Genomic DNA, 23,836 nt, shown 5'->3' with positions numbered 1-23,836 from the left:
GTTTTTATCATGAACTGTATTACTTTCCTAAGTAGTGTAGTTGGTTTTCCCCTTTTCTCTGCTCCCTTCTGCAACCTTCTGAATGGCTGTTTGGAGATAAATATTGGACATCTCACTTGTGTTACTGAATGCTCAATTCTCTGTGAATTGACACTTATTGAGGTACTAGTCTACCTGAGCCTGTTTAAAAATGGGCTCTAGGTAGTGAATGACGGCCGCCAGCCAGTGCTTGCGCGCGTACCTGCCGCCGCGTGCGCACTTGTCCGCCGCACACGCTTGCTATGCTCCCTGGCCCGACCTCCCGTCCTAACAGCTGTCTGTACTGCGCACATGCTTGCTATGCTCCCTGGCCCGACCTCCCATCCTAACAGCTGTCTGTACTGCGCACATGCTTGCTATGCTCCCTGGCCCGACCTCCCATCCTAACAGCTGTCTGTACTGCGCACATGCTTGCTATGCTCCCTGGCCCGACCTCCCGTCCTAACAGCTGTCTGTACTGCGCACATGCTTGCTATGCTCCCTGGCCCGACCTCCCATCCTAACAGCTGTCTGTACTGCGCACATGCTTGCTATGCTCCCTGGCCCGACCTCCCGTCCTAACAGCTGTCTGTACTGCGCACATGCTTGCTATGCTCCCTGGCCCGACCTCCCGTCCTAACAGCTGTCTGTACTGCGCACATGCTTGCTATGCTCCCTGGCCCGACCTCCCGTCCTAACAGCTGTCTGTACTGCGCACATGCTTGCTATGCTCCCTGGCCCGACCTCCCGTCCTAACAGCTGTCTGTACTGCGCACATGCTTGCTATGCTCCCTGGCCCGACCTCCCATCCTAACAGCTGTCTGTACTGCGCACATGCTTGCTATGCTCCCTGGCCCGACCTCCCGTCCTAACAGCTGTCTGTACTGCGCACATGCTTGCTATGCTCCCTGGCCCGACCTCCCATCCTAACAGCTGTCTGTACTGCGCACATGCTTGCTATGCTCCCTGGCCCGACCTCCCGTCCTAACAGCTGTCTGTACTGCGCACATGCTTGCTATGCTCCCTGGCCCGACCTCCCGTCCTAACAGCTGTCTGTACTGCGCACATGCTTGCTATGCTCCCTGGCCCGACCTCCCGTCCTAACAGCTGTCTGTACTGCGCACATGCTTGCTATGCTCCCTGGCCCGACCTCCCGTCCTAACAGCTGTCTGTACTGCGCACATGCTTGCTATGCTCCCTGGCCCGACCTCCCATCCTAACAGCTGTCTGTACTGCGCACATGCTTGCTATGCTCCCTGGCCCGACCTCCCGTCCTAACAGCTGTCTGTACTGCGCACATGCTTGCTATGCTCCCTGGCCCGACCTCCCATCCTAACAGCTGTCTGTACTGCGCACATGCTTGCTATGCTCCCTGGCCCGACCTCCCGTCCTAACAGCTGTCTGTACTGCGCACATGCTTGCTATGCTCCCTGGCCCGACCTCCCATCCTAACAGCTATCTGTACTGCGCACATGCTTGCTATGCTCCCTGGCCCGACCTCCCATCCTAACAGCTGTCTGTACTGCGCACATGCTTGCTATGCTCCCTGGCCCGACCTCCCGTCCTAACAGCTGTCTGTACTGCGCACATGCTTGCTATGCTCCCTGGCCCGACCTCCCATCCTAACAGCTGTCTGTACTGCGCACATGCTTGCTATGCTCCCTGGCCCGACCTCCCATCCTAACAGCTGTCTGTACTGCGCACATGCTTGCTATGCTCCCTGGCCCGACCTCCCGTCCTAACAGCTGTCTGTACTGCGCACATGCTTGCTATGCTCCCTGGCCCGACCTCCCATCCTAACAGCTGTCTGTACTGCGCACATGCTTGCTATGCTCCCTGGCCCGACCTCCCGTCCTAACAGCTGTCTGTACTGCGCACATGCTTGCTATGCTCCCTGGCCCGACCTCCCATCCTAACAGCTATCTGTACTGCGCACATGCTTGCTATGCTCCCTGGCCCGACCTCCCGTCCTAACAGCTGTCTGTACTGCGCACATGCTTGCTATGCTCCCTGGCCCGACCTCCCATCCTAACAGCTATCTGTACTGCGCACATGCTTGCTATGCTCCCTGGCCCGACCTCCCGTCCTAACAGCTGTCTGTACTGCGCACATGCTTGCTATGCTCCCTGGCCTGACCTCCCGTCCTAACAGCTGTCTGTACTGCGCACATGCTTGCTATGCTCCCTGGCCCGACCTCCCGTCCTAACAGCTATCTGTACTGCGCACATGCTTGCTATGCTCCCTGGCCCGACCTCCCGTCCTAACAGCTATCTGTACTGCGCACATGCTTGCTATGCTCCCTGGCCCGACCTCCCGTCCTAACAGCTATCTGTACTGCGCACATGCTTGCTATGCTCCCTGGCCCGACCTCCCGTCCTAACAGCTATCTGTACTGCGCACATGCTTGCTATGCTCCCTGGCCCGACCTCCCGTCCTAACAGCTGTCTGTACTGCGCACATGCTTGCTATGCTCCCTGGCCCGACCTCCCGTCCTAACAGCTATCTGTACTGCGCACATGCTTGCTATGCTCCCTGGCCTGACCTCCCGTCCTAACAGCTGTCTGTACTGCGCACATGCTTGCTATGCTCCCTGGCCCGACCTCCCATCCTAACAGCTGTCTGTACTGCGCACATGCTTGCTATGCTCCCTGGCCCGACCTCCCATCCTAACAGCTGTCTGTACTGCGCACATGCTTGCTATGCTCCCTGGCCCGACCTCCCATCCTAACAGCTATCTGTACTGCGCACATGCTTGCTATGCTCCCTGGCCCGACCTCCCGTCCTAACAGCTGTCTGTACTGCGCACATGCTTGCTATGCTCCCTGGCCCGACCTCCCATCCTAACAGCTGTCTGTACTGCGCACATGCTTGCTATGCTCCCTGGCCCGACCTCCCGTCCTAACAGCTGTCTGTACTGCGCACATGCTTGCTATGCTCCCTGGCCCGACCTCCCGTCCTAACAGCTGTCTGTACTGCGCACATGCTTGCTATGCTCCCTGGCCCGACCTCCCGTCCTAACAGCTATCTGTACTGCGCACATGCTTGCTATGCTCCCTGGCCCGACCTCCCGTCCTAACAGCTGTCTGTACTGCGCACATGCTTGCTATGCTCCCTGGCCCGACCTCCCGTCCTAACAGCTGTCTGTACTGCGCACATGCTTGCTATGCTCCCTGGCCCGACCTCCCGTCCTAACAGCTGTCTGTACTGCGCACATGCTTGCTATGCTCCCTGGCCCGACCTCCCATCCTAACAGCTATCTGTACTGCGCACATGCTTGCTATGCTCCCTGGCCCGACCTCCCGTCCTAACAGCTGTCTGTACTGCGCACATGCTTGCTATGCTCCCTGGCCTGACCTCCCGTCCTAACAGCTGTCTGTACTGCGCACATGCTTGCTATGCTCCCTGGCCCGACCTCCCGTCCTAACAGCTATCTGTACTGCGCACATGCTTGCTATGCTCCCTGGCCCGACCTCCCGTCCTAACAGCTATCTGTACTGCGCACATGCTTGCTATGCTCCCTGGCCCGACCTCCCGTCCTAACAGCTATCTGTACTGCGCACATGCTTGCTATGCTCCCTGGCCCGACCTCCCGTCCTAACAGCTATCTGTACTGCGCACATGCTTGCTATGCTCCCTGGCCCGACCTCCCGTCCTAACAGCTGTCTGTACTGCGCACATGCTTGCTATGCTCCCTGGCCCGACCTCCCGTCCTAACAGCTATCTGTACTGCGCACATGCTTGCTATGCTCCCTGGCCTGACCTCCCGTCCTAACAGCTGTCTGTACTGCGCACATGCTTGCTATGCTCCCTGGCCCGACCTCCCATCCTAACAGCTGTCTGTACTGCGCACATGCTTGCTATGCTCCCTGGCCCGACCTCCCATCCTAACAGCTGTCTGTACTGCGCACATGCTTGCTATGCTCCCTGGCCCGACCTCCCATCCTAACAGCTATCTGTACTGCGCACATGCTTGCTATGCTCCCTGGCCCGACCTCCCGTCCTAACAGCTGTCTGTACTGCGCACATGCTTGCTATGCTCCCTGGCCCGACCTCCCATCCTAACAGCTGTCTGTACTGCGCACATGCTTGCTATGCTCCCTGGCCCGACCTCCCGTCCTAACAGCTGTCTGTACTGCGCACATGCTTGCTATGCTCCCTGGCCCGACCTCCCGTCCTAACAGCTGTCTGTACTGCGCACATGCTTGCTATGCTCCCTGGCCCGACCTCCCGTCCTAACAGCTATCTGTACTGCGCACATGCTTGCTATGCTCCCTGGCCCGACCTCCCGTCCTAACAGCTGTCTGTACTGCGCACATGCTTGCTATGCTCCCTGGCCCGACCTCCCGTCCTAACAGCTGTCTGTACTGCGCACATGCTTGCTATGCTCCCTGGCCCGACCTCCCGTCCTAACAGCTGTCTGTACTGCGCACATGCTTGCTATGCTCCCTGGCCCGACCTCCCATCCTAACAGCTATCTGTACTGCGCACATGCTTGCTATGCTCCCTGGCCCGACCTCCCATCCTAACAGCTGTCTGTACTGCGCACATGCGCAGTACAAAAAAGCCACGGATGGACATGTCATTAGAAGGAGGGGGAAATAAAGGGAGGAGGAGGAATATATTATAGATAAAAAGACCCCCAGCATGCAACTGTTTGGCAATGGCAATTAAATGGCCAGTGCTCCTAAGGTGTGTGATAACACCAAATCATAACAGCAGAAAACGTTTTGAATGCAGGATTAGCATCTTTATCACTTCATACACTCAGACCAGTTGCTGCTGAAATTTGATTTTTATGGTGACAATCCCGCTTTAAAGTGTCCCTCTTTCGTATCTGATAGAGTTGGGAGGTATGCTGATGCTTAGTGAATGGAAGGTGCAGTGTGCATGAAATCTGCTGCAGCTGTGTGTGAGGCAGGAGCAGACAACACCTCTGGTGCGCGACGTCTCACCTGTCGATGATGACCGGATCCGAGGGCGTCTCGTTGCGATTACCGCAGCTCTTCTTATCGCAGCAGCGACTGGAATGACAGAAAAGAGATGTTACTGAGATAACACAGGAAACTGCCGTAAGCTTCCTGCGAAAACAATAAAATAACAATAAGAAACAGATGTGATTTCTGTGACCGAACACTAAAATCGCCCGATGCTATCTTAACAAGAGGCAAACCTACTAGTAAATAAATCAGGATTGTACATAACTAAGTCACACCACTAATTAGGACTAAGGCCCTGCCTTTATAGGATACCCGAAGTGACATGTGACATGATGAGATAGACATGGGTATGTACAGTGCCTAGCACACAAATAACTATGCTGTGTTCCTTTTTTTTTACTTTCTCTGCCTGAAAGAGTTAAATATCAGGTATGTAAGTGGCTGACTCAGTCCTGACTCAGACAGGAAGTGACTACAGTGTGACCCTCACTGATAAAAGATTCCAACTATAAAACACTTTCCTAGCAGAAAATGGCTTCTGAGAGCAAGAAAGAGATAAAAAGGGGAATTTCTTATCATTGAGGATCACACTGTAGTCACTTCCTGTCTGAGGCAGGACTGAATCAGCCACTTACATACCTGATATTTAACCCTTTCAGGCAGAGAAAGAAAAAAAGGAACACAGCACAGTTATTTGTGTGCTAGGCACTGTACATACACATGTCTATCTCATCATGTTACATGTCACTTCGGGTATCCTTTAATCATAGTGTTAGTTATGTAGATATCGTATATGAAAGTATTGGTGCGAGCGCCCCTCCCCCCCTTCCCGACTGATTGGACACTTTCTGGCTGGACTAGTTCCATATACATGGCACCTGTATCTCCACAGTAATGTGAACTGACATAAGAAGGCAATGTCTACATTTACAAAATTCCTATCTACCTATTTTTTCTAAGCCTCGCCCCCTCTTCCTTATTGCTAACTAACTTATTATGGAAGTGTCTCTCCATCCCAGTAGATCTGCTCCCAGTTGATCTCTTCTGAATGAGTAATGTTTAACTGCCTGCAACAAACTTTTTCCTACGGAACCCATAGATTAGCTTTGCATTTTATACTCTCTGCATAGTCTACAGTTGTTTGCCTGGATGAACATGCCCTTGGTTGGTCCATGTTTAGGGGGTCGGAACTCACTAATCACACCCCTGAACCAGGGACAAAAATAAAAATAAAAAATGGATGAAGCCCATAGTGAGCTAGTTTATGTTTTCGAAAGTGTCCTGCCGAAATTGTCCTGCCACTGCTCATTGGCTTCTGGTTTCCCCATCCTTGGTCCTGTTCATATTTGTCGGGATCCTCCATTCTCCAAGCTCCAGGGGGTGTTTGACTTAGAACTGAGCAGGCCCACATTCCAAACCACACAAGCACTTTCATAAGCATTTTCTTTTAGCTAGCTTAGTTCAGAATAGCAGTGCGCCACTCAGAGGAAGTTCTGTAATGCATCGGAGTTACGAGGAGCGGGGGGCTAGCAGTAGTCCACCACAGGCTATATTAATTGGCTCTCCCCCAGTTCAGGGGTACTTTAAGATGTTTTTGTAATACAAAATTGTATTACAACTTTATCTGTAAACGTTTATTTTAATTCCAACTGGTAATCCTTTGAGCTTGGAGAATACAGACACCATTCCTGGCCTCCAGGCGCATTCACGCCTCATTACCCAAAATCCTCTCCGTAAATTAGACTAAACTAGCTCCCCTGACACTCAGCCTTTGGGACAAACAAAAGGAATTGTTAGATACGGTTTCTAGGCTGGAGATCGTCCCCAAACCCTCAGAGATGTCACCTGAAGGACTACAAGTAAAAAAAGAAAAAAAAACAGGGAATCAATTGCAGGTTCATACAGTCAGTGTCCTCAAATGGTCCAAAGTCCCACCAGGGATCTCCTTCTAGGGCCTGGCAGCAGTGCTGGGTCACTGGTTTAGTCAACAGGGAAGAAACCTCAAACACTGATTTGTAAAAGCTCTCTACAAACACAGCAATCAGATTTTACCTGAAAAATTGGGTATTTTTTTAGCTCTTCATGGAGCTTATATTCTGTCAGCCTTACTAGTCCAAACCTGGGTGATGTTCCATCTCCTGAAGCCCAAATTTCTTATTCTGTTTTATCTTCTCCTAAACTAACATCCAAATTAAGTTCTCTTTTCAAAAACCAGCAATCACTTGATGTTTTGTCACCAAAAACTCAACCTCCATATGATGTTTTCTGCTCCAACATCCTCATTATGTCCTCTCTCTTCTACTCACAACCCAATATCCATACATTGTTCTCTACTCCATTCTCAATGTAATGTCCTTTCTCTTTGGCCTCCAACCCAATATCCATATGATCTTCTCTCCTCCATCATTAATGTACAGTAATGTCCTCTTTATTCTCCTCCCAACCCAATATCCATGAGATGTTCTCTCCTCCTTCGTCCATGTAATGTCCTCTCTCTTCTCCTCCAACCTAATATCCATACGATGTTCTCTCCTCCATCATCCATGTAATGTCCTCTTTCTTCTCCTCCCAACCCAATATCCATGAGATGTTCTCTTCTCTCCTCCATCGTCCATGTAATGTCCTCTCTCTTCTCCTCCAACCTAATATCCATTTGATGTTCTCTTCTCCATCATCCATGTAATGTCCTCTTTCTTCTCTTCCCAACCTAATATCCATAAGATGTTCTTTCCTCCATCATCCATGTAATGTCCCCTCTTCTCTAATCCAAACCCAATATCCATATGATGTTTTTAGCTCCATAATCCATATAATGTCTCTTCTCTTCTCCTCCAAAACCAATATCTATATCATGTTCTCTACTCCATCATCCATGTAATGTCCACTCTCTTCTGCCTCCAACCCAATATCCATATGATGTTCTCTTCTACATAATCCATGTAATGCCCTCTTTCTTCTGCTCCCAATATCCATACCATCGTCAATGTAATGTCCTTTCTTGCCTACCTCCAACCCAATATCTATATGATGTTCTCTCCTCCCTCGTCCATGTAATGCCCTCTTTCTTCTACTCCCAACACAATATCCTGTGGGGGCCTGTGTGTCCAGGAAGCCAGCCCGGAGCATGTCGAACTCCCCACATCCTGGAGGCCTGACCACCACCGCTTCCTGCTGGGCCTCCCACGTGGAATGCAGAGTGGGTCTTCACCAACCACAGACTCCACCAGCCGCAGCCCCCAGCCTGCTCGGCCACCCAGGGTCTACCCATGCCACTGCCGCGGACCAGGTCAGCCTGCACCAACACCCAGCCCGGCAGATCAGTGACCAGCCTGCATCACCTGAAGAGCGTGGGGTGGCCCACCTGGCGTTTCACCACTGGGACGTTCTCTACTAGGACTAACTTAACCTGCAGCCCAAAAGAATGCCTCTGTCTCTCTCCCTGCCTTGGCTCTCTCTCTTTCTTCTACACTCTCTTAGCTATACCTTCTCTCCTTCTCTCTCTCTATACTCTCTTCAGGATACACTGCGGGGATCTGGGACTGCTGCGGAGCTGAGCGAGCGCCACCGATAGAAGGTAAGGCTGCTCCCCTCACATAGCACTCCTGACTTCCCCAAGCGTCCTTCACCAGATTAAGGGCTGTGGGTATAGTGTGTATGTATGTATATATATATATATATATATATATATATATGTATATATGTATGTGTGTATTTGCTTACTTGTACTACTGTACCTGATTGTATGTGTTGGATTGCATGCATGTGTTTGTACCATCTCCGACCCTGTTTGTGCCAAAAATAATTCCGGGTACAACCCCCGTTGTACTTGGCGAAATAAATCTGATTCTGATTCTGATATCCATTTGATGTTCTTTGCTCCATCATCCATGGAATGTCCTCTTTCTTCTACTCCAACCCACTATCCATATGATGTTCTTTCCTCCATCATTCATGTAATATCATCTCTCAGTGACATGACTATGTACTCTGTAAAGTGCTGCAGTAGATGTCAGTGCTATTTAAATAAACATAATATGAATCTCTCAGTGATCTGCACGCATCGGACTTTGCATTTGCACTGGACTCTGCAGTCACCCAATGCCAAACATTCTATATGTGTTACACAGAAAAATAATAAAATATATGTTGAAGTGTATACACATGATCAATAACTGACATACATTATAAGAAACAAATTGGACTTTTTTTCTAACTTGGAACCTCAGAAGCAGTGAAGTCTTCAGCCTGGCCAGCTGGTGTTGTTGGGAGTAATAAAACTGCAATATTAACATTATTACATTTACTTTTGGGGTTCTTCCAAACTTCATCATATAGACTTGAGATCCGAGGGAAAAAAAAAGAATTTCAACAGTTTTAAGTCAGAACTTTTACTTTTCCAGAACAAGCCTGACTCATCGCTAACTGACTTTCTCCCACCCATTTTAGTTTTGTTTTTTTGCTGGGAAAACAATGTCCAGTTTGTGCTTTGCCTTGTTTTTGGACTTGTTGTAAATTCTTCATGTATTGTTCAGTAATAACAAATCCAGACCTCTCCACCCAGATCCAGCAAGGAGTGCCACAAGAGCTGACCGCAAAGCTCAGGGGGGATAAATCTTATACGCAGGCATCATAGCTGATGGACAGGAGGAAGATAAGAGCGCTAATGCAAACCAACTGCGAAACGTGTACAGGAGGGAAAGAAAAGGGGGTAAATATATCCAGAAAAAGAAGAACAAAAAAAATCCAAAAAAGAAGAACAAAAGAAAAATTGAAGCAAGGAAAAAAAAAACCTTTTCCCGAAAATAAGACCGAACCTGATTTTTCTGGATTTTTGAAGATGTTTATTTAACTCTAGCTACAGTTCATACAAAAGTCAATGTAAATAGTGTCCAGACAGCTACGGTATACATTTCAAAAAGTAAAATCAATTGGCAAGAGAACGCAGCAGAACAGATAGACTGCTCACCAAGGACAGCAGAATCAAAAGAATCACACTCAACAACCCGCAACTAGATCCAAAACAATGTTGGCAAGTGGCAGCATAAATGTAGATTGTTGTACATATAAAAAGGAAACAGAGTAAAAGAAATTCCCAATGGAACTCAGGGATTTGGAGAGCTGTTCCAGAATGAGATGACAGAACAATTTTTAAATAAATGAGGACTTCAGAAATAATTTATTGATAGTTTTTCATGGACAAATAAAACATCCCATTAAAATAATACCTAACACATCATTTGAAGCTAAAATTAATATGACCTAGTCTTATTTTCAAGGAAACACAGTAAGATAGTAAAATTGAGTATAGTTAAAGAGACACTGAAGCGAAAAAAAACTATGATATTATGATTTATATGTGTTGTACAGCTAAGAAATAAAACATTAAGATCAGATACATCAGTCTAATTGTTTCCAGTACAGGAAGAGTTAAGAAACTCCAGTATTATCTCTATACAAAAAAGCCATTATCTCTACGACTTTCAAAAGTCTTGGAGAGGGCTGTTTTCTGACTTTTATTATCTCAACTGTTAGTTAACTATTTACTTTTCCTCTGCTAGAGGAGAGTTCATTAGTTCACAGACTGCTCTGAAAGAATCATTTTGAATGCTGAGTGTTGTGTAATCTGCACATATTATAGAATGATGCAATGTTAGAAAACACACTATATACCTGAAAATAAAAATATGAGAATATTTTCTTTGCTGCTAATCTTCTAGTAATTATTCATAGTACACAACCAATTCATCATATCATATTTTTTTCGCCTCAGTGTCTCTTTAAAAAAAAAGAAAGGCGAGAAAAAGCTAAACAAACAAAAAAAAAAGATGGGAAGGAAGGAAAAAAAAAACAAAAAAACCCCACAAAAACAAAACAAAAAACAAATGTGAAAGAAGTTAAATGATAGAAAAGACAACAAAAAGAAAAAAAATGAAATGAAATGAGTAATAAGGAAAAAACATAACATAAAAAGATAGGAGAGAAAAACAGAAAATACGTTGGGAAAAAAAGGACAAAGAAAACAAAAGAACAAGGAAAGGAAAGGTAAAAAAAGAAAGAAAGGAAAGCAAAAAAGATTAAAAAAACAAAAAAAATCAGTAGTAAAATACGGAAAGAGGACTCTGGTGGAAGGGTGTAGTGCAATCTCACACCTCGCATATCATTTCTGTGTTTCTGATAAACAATAAGACCACATTACTGGTGCAGCTTACCTGCACATAATCTCGTGAGTGAGGAGGACTCGACACATCTCCGGGTTCTTGTCCTGACCTTCATAGATGATGGCCTGGAACGGAGGCAACGGTCATTTGGGGGATAGACACAGATTTATCACAAATCAGACATATTATATAGGTAGAAAAAAAAATATCCACAAATCGTTGACGATCAAATACACAGAGCAACTTTAAAATTCTAGAGAGGAACTGTTGAAGTACACCCCAAAGACTGAAATAGTCCCAATAGTGGTCACCAACAACCCAAAATTAAAGACACTAAGGAAGATATCGAAAGCCCTACAACCGATACTCCATAAAGACAAACACCTGAAGGGTGTTTTTCCTGATTTACCAATGCTTGCTTTCAGAAAACCTCTCAATTTGAGACAAATGATTATCAGAAGTGCATTATCTACACCAGAATCTCCAGGCACATTACCCTGCAATAACACAAAGTGTGAGACCTGCCCTTATATCTTGTGCACAAGCCAAATACAAATACCAAACTCACAGAAATATCATCAAATATCAGATTAATTTTCCTGTGAGTCATCCAATGTTGTATACATGATACGCTGCATGAAATGCCCCTCAAGAGGAATCTATATAGGAGAAACAGGGCAAAAACTGCACACAAGAATGAACCATCACCGCTTTAAAATCAATGAAGGTAAAATGGACACACCAGTGGGCCAACACTTCTGTGATCCAGGACACAGCATGCAAGATCTAAAAGTACTTGTTCTTAAGGGCAACTTCAAAAATGATCAATCAAGAAAAGTTTCTGAGTACAAATTTATGAAAATGTTCAAGACATTAACAGAATGTTAAATTGTGGAATGGGATTCATGACTCCTTATGTAACATGATTGATTTGGCTTCATGATCTTCAGAGGCCTGCTGGATTTCATGTATGGTTGCACTAACTAACTGGCTCCAGCCCCGCTGATCACCTGACAAATAACTACTAAACAGCAACCAGCACAACTGCCATCTTTGTGTTTACTATTTACCTGCATCAGTGTTTTACTTCAGCTTACATCTGGAAATATGCCTGAAGAAGGGGACTAGATACCAGAAAGCTTGCATCATTTAACTCTATTAGTTAGCCATTAAAAGGTATTATTTTTTACAAAACGTTGGGTTTTTGGAGCTAGTCTACTTTAGGGGACCCACCTCAAATCCCCATAGACACTTTCAGCTGGTCTGCAGAAACGGAACAAATGTCCGCTTTCACCTTGTTTAAACCCCCACAAGCCTTATACCCACGGATGGGTAAGCATATCCTGTAACGAACTGTGAGGTTTTCCGTCAAAAAAAAGTTGAAATGGGCTGTGTAGGAGCCGCTGAACGGCCTTCATCTCGGTTCCGTCGGCCATCTTCATTCAGCTGTGAAGGTCCTTTCTTTCTCCTCATTGGAGGGTTCGTTAGCTGCCGACAGAAGCTGGCACGCCCCCACCCAGCAATCCCTCCAATGAGGAGGAAGAAACGACCTGCAGAGCAGAACAAAGATGGCTGACGGACCCGAAATTGTGGCCGTTCGGCGGCTCCTGTACAGTCAGTTCAAACTTTTTTTTGACCGAAACCGCAAAATTCGTTAGAGGACATGCTTAGCTACCCAGGGATATAAGGCTTGTGGAGGTTTAAACAAGCAAACGGAAGACATTTGTTCCGTTTTGCAGCCCAGGTGAAAGTGTCTATGGGGATTTGCGGTGGGTCCCCTAAAGTAGACTAGCTCCGGGTTTTATTTCTACCTATATAATTTGTTTGGCTAACACGGTACAGAAACTTTTTTGCTACTACTATCAGACATAGAGATGGACTCACCTGCTTGGACATGGAGTCGATGAGCCGTACATAAATATCTTGTTCTGTCCTGATTCCTAAGCAGAGGACATCAGAGAGTCACCATTGTCATACAAGAACATCATACCAAACAACACAACACAAGAGTAGAGGTGGACATGGCCCTGGCCTGTGCTGTCACATAAATCTTCAGCTGTGGTTCCCAGATCCAGAGGAGGTAGAGAGTTCCTCTAGGTCTGAGGTGCCCACAAATTTACAGCTTGTGAACTCCTCTGAAAATTATGAATCAAAAATTATCAACCAGGTAGAATCTACCTACAAGTACAAGCCACAACTGCAGCACATGCACAGCAGCAGTACATCAGTGAGTACCACAAGCCACAACTGCAGCACATGCACAGCAGCAGTACATCAGTGATTACCACAAGCCACAACTGCAGCACATGCACAGCGGCAGTCCATCAGTGATTACCACAAGCCACAACTGCAGCACATGCACAGCGGCAGTCCATCAGTGATTACCACAAGCCACACCTGCAGCACATGCACAGCAGCAGTCCATCAGTGATTACCACAAGCCACAACTGCAGCACATGCACAGCGGCAGCCCATCAGTGATTACCAGAAGCCACACCTGCAGCACATGCACAGCGGCAGTCCATCAGTGATTACCACAAGCCACAACTGCAGAACATGCACAGCGGCAGTCCATCAGTGATTACCCCAAGCCACAACTGCAACACATGCACAGCGGCAGTCCATCAGTGATTACCACAAGCCACACCTGCAGCACGTGCACAGCGGCAGGCTATTAGTGATTACCACAAGCCACAACTGCAGTACATGCACAGCAGCAGCCCATCAGTGATTACTGCAAGCCACAACTGCAGTACATGCACAGCGGCAGTCCATCAGTGATTACCACAAGCCACACCTGCAGCACATGCACAGCGGCAGTCCATCAGTGATTACCACAAGCCACACCTGCAGCACATGCACAGCGGCAGGCTATTAGTGATTACCACAAGTCACACCTGCAGCACATGCACAGCGGCAGCCCATCAGTGATTACCACAAGTCACACCTGCAGCACATGCACAGCGGCAGTCCATCAGTGATTACCACAAGCCACAACTGCAGCACATGCACAGCGGCAGTCCATCAGTGATTACCACAAGCCACAACTGCAGCACATGCACAGCGGCAGTCCATCAGTGATTACCACAAGCCACAACTGCAGCACATGCACAGCCGCAGCCCATCAGTGATTACCACAAGCCACAACTGCAGCACATGCACAGCGGCAGTCCATCAGTGATTACCACAAGCCACAACTGCAGCACATGCACAGTGGAAGCCCATCAGTGATTACCACAAGCCACAACTGCAGCACATGCACAGCAGCAGTCCATCAGTGATTACCACAAGCCACAACTGCAGCACATGCACAGCGGCAGCCCATCAGTGATTACCACAAACCACAACTGCAGCACATGCACAGCGTCAGTCCATCAGTGATTGCCACAAGTCACACCTGCAGCACATGCACAGCGGCAGCCCATCAGTGATTACCACAAACCACAACTGCAGCACATGCACAGCGTCAGTCCATCAGTGATTGCCACAAGTCACACCTGCAGCACATGCACAGCGGCAGCCCATCAGTGATTACCACAAGCCACACCTGCAGCACATGCACAGCGGCAGCCCATCAGTGATTACCACAAACCACAACTGCAGCACATGCACAGCGTCAGTCCATCAGTGATTACCACAAGCCACAACTGCAGCACAAGCACAGCAGCAGTCCATCAGTGATTACCACAAGCCACAACTGCAGCACATGCACAGCGGCAGCCAATCAGTGATTACCACAAGCCACAACTGCAGCACATGCACAGCGGCAGTCCATCAGTGATTACCACAAGCCACACCTGCAGCACATGCACAGCGGCAGTTTATCAGTGATTACCACAAGCCACAACTGCAGTACATGCACAGCGGCAGTCCATCAGTGATTACCACAAGCCACACCTGCAGCACATGCACAGCGGCAGCCTATCAGTGATTACCACAAGCCACACCTTCAGCACATGCACAGCGGCAGTCCATCAGTGATTACCACAAGCCACACCTGCAGCACATGCACAGCGGCAGTCCATCAGTGATTACCACAAGCCACACCTGCAGCACATGCACAGCGGCAGCCTATCAGTGATTACCACAAGCCACACCTGCAGCACATGCACAGCGGCAGCCTATCAGTGATTACCACAAGCCACACCTTCAGCACATGCACAGCGGCAGTCCATCAGTGATTACCACAAGCCACACCTGCAGCACATGCACAGCGGCAGTCCATCAGTGATTACCACAAGCCACACCTGCAGCACATGCACAGCGGCAGCCCATCAGTGATTACCACAAGCCACAACTGCAGTACATGCACAGCGGCAGTCCATCAGTGATTACCACAAGCCACACCTGCAGCACATGCACAGCGGCAGTGCATCAGTGATTACCACAAGCCACAACTGCAGTACATGCACAGCGGCAGTCCATCAGTGATTACCACAAGCCACAACTGCAGCACATGCACAGCGGCAGTCCATCAGTGATTACCACAAGCCACACCTGCAGCACATGCACAGCAGCAGCCCATCAGTGATTACTACACACAGCTGCAGCACATGCACAGCGGCAGTCCATCAGTGATTACTACACACAGCTGCAGCACATGCACAGCGACAGTCCATCAGTGACTACTACACACAGCTGCAGCACATGCACAGCGGCAGTCCATCAGTGATTACCACAAGCCACACCTGCAGCACATGCACAGCGGCAGCCTATCAGTGATTACCACAAGCCACACCTGCAGCACATGCACAGCGGCAGCCTATCAGTGATTACCACAAGCCACACCTTCAGCACATGCACAGCGGCAGTCCATCAGTGATTACCACAAGCCACAACTGCAGCACATGCACAGCGGCAGCACATCAGTGATTACCACAAGCCACAACTGCAGCACATGCACAGCGGCAGCCCATCAGTGATTACCACAAGCCACAACTGCAGCACATGTACAGCGGCAGCCCATCAGTGATTACCACAAGCCACACCTGCAGCACATGCACAGCGGCAGCCCATCAGTGATTACCACAAGCCACATTTGCAGGCTGCAGCACATGCACAGCGGCAGCCCATCAGTGATTACCACAAGCCACACCTGCAGCACATGCACAGCGGCAGCCCATCAGTGATTACCACAAGCCACATTTGCAGGCTGCAGCACATGCACAGCGGCAGCACATCAGTGATTACCACAAGCCACAACTGCAGCACATGCACAGTGGCAGCCCATCAGTGATTACCACAAGCCACAACTGCAGTACATGCACAGCAGCAGCCCATCAGTGATTACCGCAAGCCACAACTGCAGTACATGCACAGCGGCAGTCCATCAGTGATTACCACAAGCCACACCTGCAGCACATGCACAGCGGCAGCCTATCAGTGATTACCACAAGCCACACCTTCAGCACATGCACAGCGGCAGTCCATCAGTGATTACCACAAGCCACACCTGCAGCACATGCACAGCGGCAGTCCATCAGTGATTACCACAAGCCACAACTGCAGTACATGCACAGCGGCAGTCCATCAGTGATTACCACAAGCCACACCTGCAGCACATGCACAGCGGCAGCCTATCAGTGATTACCACAAGCCACACCTTCAGCACATGCACAGCGGCAGTCCATCAGTGATTACCACAAGCCACACCTGCAGCACATGCACAGCGGCAGTCCATCAGTGATTACCACAAGCCACACCTGCAGCACATGCACAGCGGCAGTCCATCAGTGATTACCACAAGCCACACCTGCAGCACATGCACAGCGGCAGCCTATCAGTGATTACCACAAGCCACACCTGCAGCACATGCACAGCGGCAGCCTATCAGTGATTACCACAAGCCATACCTTCAGCACATGCACAGCGGCAGTCCATCAGTGATTACCACAAGCCACACCTGCAGCACATGCACAGCGGCAGTCCATCAGTGATTACCACAAGCCACACCTGCAGCACATGCACAGCGGCAGCCCATCAGTGATTACCACAAGCCACAACTGCAGTACATGCACAGCGGCAGTCCATCAGTGATTACCACAAGCCACACCTGCAGCACATGCACAGCGGCAGTTCATCAGTGATTACCACAAGCCACAACTGCAGTACATGCACAGCAGCAGTCCATCAGTGATTACCACAAGCCACACCTGCAGCACATGCACAGCGGCAGTCCATCAGTGATTACCACAAGCCACAACTGCAGCACATGCACAGCAGCAGTCCATCAGTGATTACCACAAGCCACAACTGCAGCACATGCACAGCGGCAGTCCATCAGTGATTACCACAAGCCACAACTGCAGCACATGCACAGCAGCAGTCCATCAGTGATTACCACAAGCCACAACTGCAGCACATGCACAGCGGCAGTCCATCAGTGATTACCACAAGCCACAACTGCAGCTTATGCACAGCAGCAGTCCATCAGTGATTACCACAAGCCACACCTGCAGCACATGCACAGCAGCAGTCCATCAGTGATTACCACAAGCCACACCTGCAGCACATGCACAGTGACAGCCCATCAGTGATTACCACAAGCCACAACTGCAGCACATGCACAGTGGCAGCCCATTAGTGATTACCACAAGCCACAACTGCAGCACATGCACAGCGGCAGTCCATCAGTGATTACCACAAGCCACAACTGCAGTACATCCACAGCTGCAGTCCATCAGTGATTACCACAAGCCACAACTGCAGCACATGCACAGCGGCAGCCCATCAGTGATTACCACAAGCCACAACTGCAGCACATGCACAGCAGCAGCCCATCAGTGATTACTACACACAGCTGCAGCACATGCACAGCGGCAGTCCATCAGTGATTACTACACACAGCTGCAGCACATGCACAGCGACAGTCCATCAGTGACTACTACACACAGCTGCAGCACATGCACAGCGGCAGTCCATCAGTGATTACCACAAGCCACAACTGCAGCACATGCACAGCAGCAGCCCATCAGTGATTACCACAAGCCACACCTGCAGCACATGCACAGCGGCGTCCATCAGTGATTACCACAAGCCCCACCTGCAGCACATGCACAGCGGCAGTCCATCAGTCATTACCACCAGCCACAACTGCAGCACATGCACAGCGGCAGTCCATCAGTGATTACCACAAGCCACAACTGCAGCACATGCACAGCGGCAGTCCATCAGTGATTACCACAAGCCACACCTGCAGCACATGCACAGCGGCAGTCCATCAGTCATTACCACCAGCCACAACTGCAGCACATGCACAGCGGCAGTCCATCAGTGATTACCACAAGCCACACCTGCAGCACATGCACAGCGGCAGTCCATCAGTGATTACTACAAGCCACAACTGCAGTTAAACTCTGGTCTCCTACCTTTCATGTCCCCACCTTTTCCTCTAGATTGTAAGCGGCAGGGTCCTCCTCCTTATGTCTCCTCCTGTTCACGCACCTCCATTTCCGTACACCCATCCTATGCATTTGAGTGAACTCGAATTGCCTAATCTCCATGCTCCCCTCCAGTGACTGGCTAAGCATTACCTTGTACTCATACTGTGCTGTGTGATCTGGTTTTTCTTGTATTCCTGTATTGTCATATTGCTGTATGTCACCCCTAAATATTGTCTGTAACCTAAACTAATGTCCAGTGCTGCGTAATGTGTTAGCGTTTTATAAATACAATAAATAAATAGTAAATAAACATAGTATTACTTTGACTTTCTTAACCTTCCTGGCTAGCTTTGCTAGCTGCATCAGCACATCGATCACCGTCGCCCTGCGCTAGATCGCCGCTATCCGTCGCGCTGCGCCCCCCCCCCCCAGACCCCGTGCGCTGCCTAGCCAATCAGTGCCAGGCAGCGCTGAGGGGTGGATCGGGACTCCCAATGATGTCACGACGTCGCTGACGTCATCCCGCCTTTCGCCATGGCGACGGGGGAAGCCCTGATCGGAGATCGCCGAAGGGCGATTGAAGCGGGCGGGGGATGCCGCTGAGCAGCGGCTATCATGTAGCAAGCCTTGGGCTCGCTACATGATTTAAAAAAAAAAAAAAAAAACTGCTGCGCTGCCTCCTGGCGGAAATCATTAGACCGCCAGGAGGGTTAACGCTGCCACCATTTAAAATAGTCCTACCTGTAACTTTTTACCCCAACTTTTTTCATTTTACAGTTACACCATTACAAGTAAATGACCTCACAGCATGGCTAGAACGCAAAGCATAGCCCTACTACCACATTTACAAGAAAAGTCATCTGACTTTTCTGTTAGCTGTTACAACAGAGGAAGCCAGGGCCTGTTTCCAGCCTCCGTGTTTGGTTAAACTGTTCCAGAATTTGTGGTGAGGTAGAATTTTAAACATTCTGAGATACGTGTTGGAAGCATTCTTACCGTTACTGTAGAGGAGTTGGAGTCGGTAATGAATTCCATTGTTGGTCTTCTCCCCGCTCTGCTCCTGGATAACAATAGGTGTTGTTAGTTTATAGCGTTAATCCACCAGTTCCACTTTATTTCCTACAATTATCCAACACCCCTTACATTATAAGCCTATTCGGCAAGGCCCGCCTTTCGCCTCCCTTTGTGCTCTTCTCCCCCACCATATGGACTCAGTGACTCGTCTGCTATATTTATCCTTACTTCCCAATCTGCACACCATTGCTTATTACTACATCACCATTGTTTAACACTCTAACGCGTTGTATTGTTTTATGTTACATTGTCTCCCCTATCTGTTGTTTAGCACTGATTAATATGTTAGCATTTTATAAATAGAGTTTAAAGGAAACCAGAGATGAAATGAAATACTGTTCTTTTACTCTCGCTCAGCTGATTGGCCCGGTACAGCAGCTGTGCCGTGCAGTACTGCTCATGCTGTGGCCCGGTGGAATGAGTCCTTGATGCTACGGCAAGTCTCCTATCCGCGCATGTGGCAACGGGAGTGCAGTGAAAGCCAGCCAGCACATGTGCAGTGCTGTACGACTACAACGACCCCTCCCCCCCCCCCCTTCAGTATAGCCTGCTGCCCATGCGCCCTTGAACCTGTGGTTCCCTAGGCCATGGCCTATATGGCCTTGACTTAAATTCAGCAATTTTGCCCTGTGAGGCCCCCTCCTTAGCGGCCGCCTCATGTATCCTTTAAAGCGAATCCCTCAGGTAAAGCAGTCTCACATATTTTTACAGCTGAATTATTACAAATACGTCTGTTTTAAGATGTCAAAATGAAGACTTAAAGGGCAACTGAAGTGAGAGGGATACGGAGGCTGCCATATTGATTTCCTTTTAAGCAATACCAGTTGCCTGGCAGCCCTGCTGATCCTCTGCCTCTTATACTTTTAGCCATAGAGCCTGAACAAGCATGCAACATATCAGGTGTGTCTGACATTATTGTCAGATCTGACAAGATCAGCTGCATGCTTGATTCTGGCATTATTCAGACACTCCTGCAGCCAAATAGACCAACAGGGATGCCGGGCAACTGGTATTGTTTAAGGCTACTTACACACTAAGACGTTGCGTTAGGTGCTACGTTAAGGTCGCATAACGTGCACCTAACGCAACGCATGGTGGTGGTGGCAGAGGACGTTAGCAAAGAGCCACGTTAAGCGGCTCTTTGATGCGTCCGTCATGCGTACTATAGTACGCATGCGCTGGTGGAGACCACGTGAGCGGAACACTCCGCATCACGTGGTCCCGCCAGTGACTTCAGCACAGTGCAGTGAATATTAATTAGCCATGTAGCTAATCACTGCGCCTGTGTAAGCAAAGCCGCTCTAACGCCGTAGCATGCTGCACTTTAGATTGACGTGCAGCGTTACAATGTAACGCAACGTGGGCACTGTGAACAGCCCATTGCAGTTACATTGCTGTGCGTTGGGGAGCGTTACAGGCTGCACTAACATGTGCCTGTAACGTCTCACTGTGAAAGCAGCCCTAAAGGAAATAAATATGGCAGCCTCCATTTTCTCACATCAGTTGTCCTTTAATGATTGCGGAGGTGTAGCGAGGGACACAGAGACCTCTAGGGGCTGGAGGAAACCCCAGGTAAGTGAGAATGCAATTGTACTTATGGCCTCATGTATCCTATAAGAAAGAGGGAGTGATTCGGTCACACACAGTGTTTGATGACTGGCTGGCCGTTTGGCTAAACAAGGATCAATCCTGCTGCTGATTGGCTCCTATCCAATACATTGTTTCTCCTAAGCTTTCTCCTGGGTGATCTATTCACGCCGTATCAATGAAATGCCTTCTAAGCCCCCAGCAAGCAGGAAAAAACGCAGGATAATTAGGACAGAACTTTTTCACCTACTTTTTGATACTTTTTCATTTGCAGAGTGCTGAAAAGTGATTTTAAAGAGACACTGAAGCGAAAAAAAAATGATGATATTATGATTTGTATGTGTAGCACAGCTAAGAAAAAAAACATTAAGATCAGAAACATCAGTCTAATTGTTTCCAGTACAGGAGGAGTTGAGAAACTCCAGTTGTTTTCTCTATGCAAACAAGCCATTAAGCTCTCCGACTAATGGCCCATACTCACGAGGGACTTTTGTCGCCTCAACACGCGGCGCGCGCGTGTTGCGGCGACAGGTCGCCCGTGAGTATGGGCCGCCGCACGCGCGCGCACCCCGAACTGTCGCCCGCCGCTCATGTCGCCATGCGATTGAAAGTTTCAATCGCATGGCGACAGTCGCCGCCGCACCTCCCCCGCAACTGTTGCTAGTCCGCGTGAGTACGCGGACTAGCGACAGCAACCTCCATTGTATCAAATGGAGCTTCCGGCGGGGGGAGGAGGAACGTCGGCGACAGCTTCCGCCTCGCCGCTGGTCCCTCTTCCGCGTGTGTACGCGGAGGGACCTGGCGAGAAGCTGTCGCCGGCCTGTCGCCCACACGCTCACGTGTGCTGGCGACAGGCTACATTTCTCGCCCGTGAGTATGGGCCTTAACTTAGTCATGGAGAGGGCTGTTATCTGACTTTTATTATCTCAACTGTAATTGAACTGTTTACTTTTCCTCTGCTAGAGGAGAGGTCATTACTTCACAGACTGCTCTGAAAGACTCATTTTGAATGCTGAGTGTTGTGTAATCTGCACATATTATAGAGTGATGCAATGTTAGAAAAAACACTATATACCTGAAAATAAAAAGATGAGAATATTTTCTTTGCTGCTAATCTTCTAGTAATTATTCATAGTACACAACCAATTCATTATATCATATATTTTTTTCTGCTTCAGTGTCTCTTTAAGCAGAAGATGAAAAAATTAAGAGAAACTGAGCTCGATCCAAAACGATCTCCAAGTATAAGTGAATGGGACTGGGCCCAGTACATTGCATAAGGGCAATAGTCCATGTGCAATTCACTTTTTCACCTAAGTTTTCTCCCTGGAGATATTTTTTTATCTTCTATTCAAAATAACTTTCCAGCACTTTTCAACAAAAAAAAAGTACCAAAAAAATAAATGAAAAAGTACTTTCAAAATATTTTGAGTATTTTCTTGCTTTTTGGTGGCTTAAAGGGGCATTTTATTGGCAAATTGAAAAATATCACCTAGGAGAAAACTTAGGAGAAAAAGTTTATTGCATATGGGGCCCTTGTTATAAAATGTTTCTTTTATCCTCTTCTACAATTACCTCCTCACATTTATGCATACAGGACTTCTCATGTACCTCACCCCTCCTCTGGACTGCCCTTCCACAGCATATCCGCCGCTCTCCCACCTTTGAAATCTTTAAACGCTCCCTCAAAACCCACCTTTTCTGACAAGCATATTCTCTATCTTAGACCCTTCACCCTTCAACCGCATGTCTAGATTTTCTCCTTAGTCCTTACTAAATAACCTAATTACGCACTGCCTGTATATATACTGTATACTTCCTCACCTCTTGTTTCCACCCCATTCCTTTAGATTGTAAGCTCACAAGGGCAGGGCTCTCACCCTTTTGTGTCATGGAATGTTATTCATTTAATAGCTTGCACTCTGTTAGACATTTATACATTGAGTGTACATATTACATCTGTCAGTGTAATCAGCAGTGCTGTATCTTGTATCAGTGTTCATATTTGATGTATATCATTGTCTGTATCATTATGTATCCCTTGTTTGTTTTCTTACATTGTACAGCGCCACGGAATATGATGGCGCTTTATAAATAAATTAATAATAATAATAAAAAATAATAATGGCCTTTTAAACAATCAGTGAGCAAGAAAAAAATAAAATAATAATAAAAAATAATCATTTTGATAGAACCTTTTCACAAACTTTTAGGTACTTTTTCACTTATAAAATGCTAAAAATGTATTTTAAAGAGAATATGAAAATTATCTCCTGGGAGATAACTCGTGAGAAAACATGAATTTCTTATGGGTCATTATATTTAACCACTTGAGCCCCAGAGGTTTATACCGCCCCCTAGTAACCAGGCCATTTTTTACAATTCACCACTTCACAACTTTAATAGTTTATTGCTCAATGATAGAACTTAGCACCCAAATGCATTTGATCTCCTTTACTTCTCACAAACAAATCTTTCTTTTTGTGGTAATTGATTGCTGCTGCAATTTTTATTTTATTTATTTTTTGTCAAAAAAACAAATAAAAAATTGTAAAAAAATTATTTCTCCCACCCTTCTCCCCACAAAATTGGGCCTACACTATGATAGATTAACCACACGATACATACAAAGATCTATGCCTATGGTAGGGATTAGATTGTGAGCCCCTCGGAGGGACAG

General features: G+C 47.9%; 1 protein-coding gene across 5 annotated transcripts in view; it reads right to left on the bottom strand.

Annotated features, from left to right (window-relative positions):
* The window catches only part of LOC137544970 (transcription factor COE3-like), a 167,207-nt gene that overhangs the window by 82,189 nt on the left and 61,182 nt on the right, over positions 1-23,836 (bottom strand). For 3 of the 5 annotated variants that reach the window (XM_068266071.1, XM_068266083.1, XM_068266078.1), the window contains exons 2-4: positions 19,492-19,555; positions 11,165-11,238; positions 4,971-5,039 (exon numbers count right to left, since the gene is read on the bottom strand). In XM_068266071.1, the coding sequence (XP_068122172.1) occupies positions 4,971-5,039; positions 11,165-11,238; positions 19,492-19,530 (182 nt within the window). In that variant the 5' untranslated portion in view covers positions 19,531-19,555. Of the gene's footprint in view, positions 1-4,970; positions 5,040-11,164; positions 11,239-12,997; positions 13,054-19,491; positions 19,556-23,836 lie in introns of all 5 variants that reach the window. The other 2 variants (XM_068266097.1, XM_068266103.1) reach the window with 1 other exon arrangement.

This window comes from Hyperolius riggenbachi, chromosome 1 (assembly GCF_040937935.1).
Source record: "Hyperolius riggenbachi isolate aHypRig1 chromosome 1, aHypRig1.pri, whole genome shotgun sequence".
Classification (NCBI taxonomy): Eukaryota; Metazoa; Chordata; class Amphibia; order Anura; family Hyperoliidae; genus Hyperolius; species Hyperolius riggenbachi.
The sequence above is the reverse complement of the archived record's forward strand: the minus strand, read 5'-3'. Positions and strand labels throughout refer to the sequence as shown.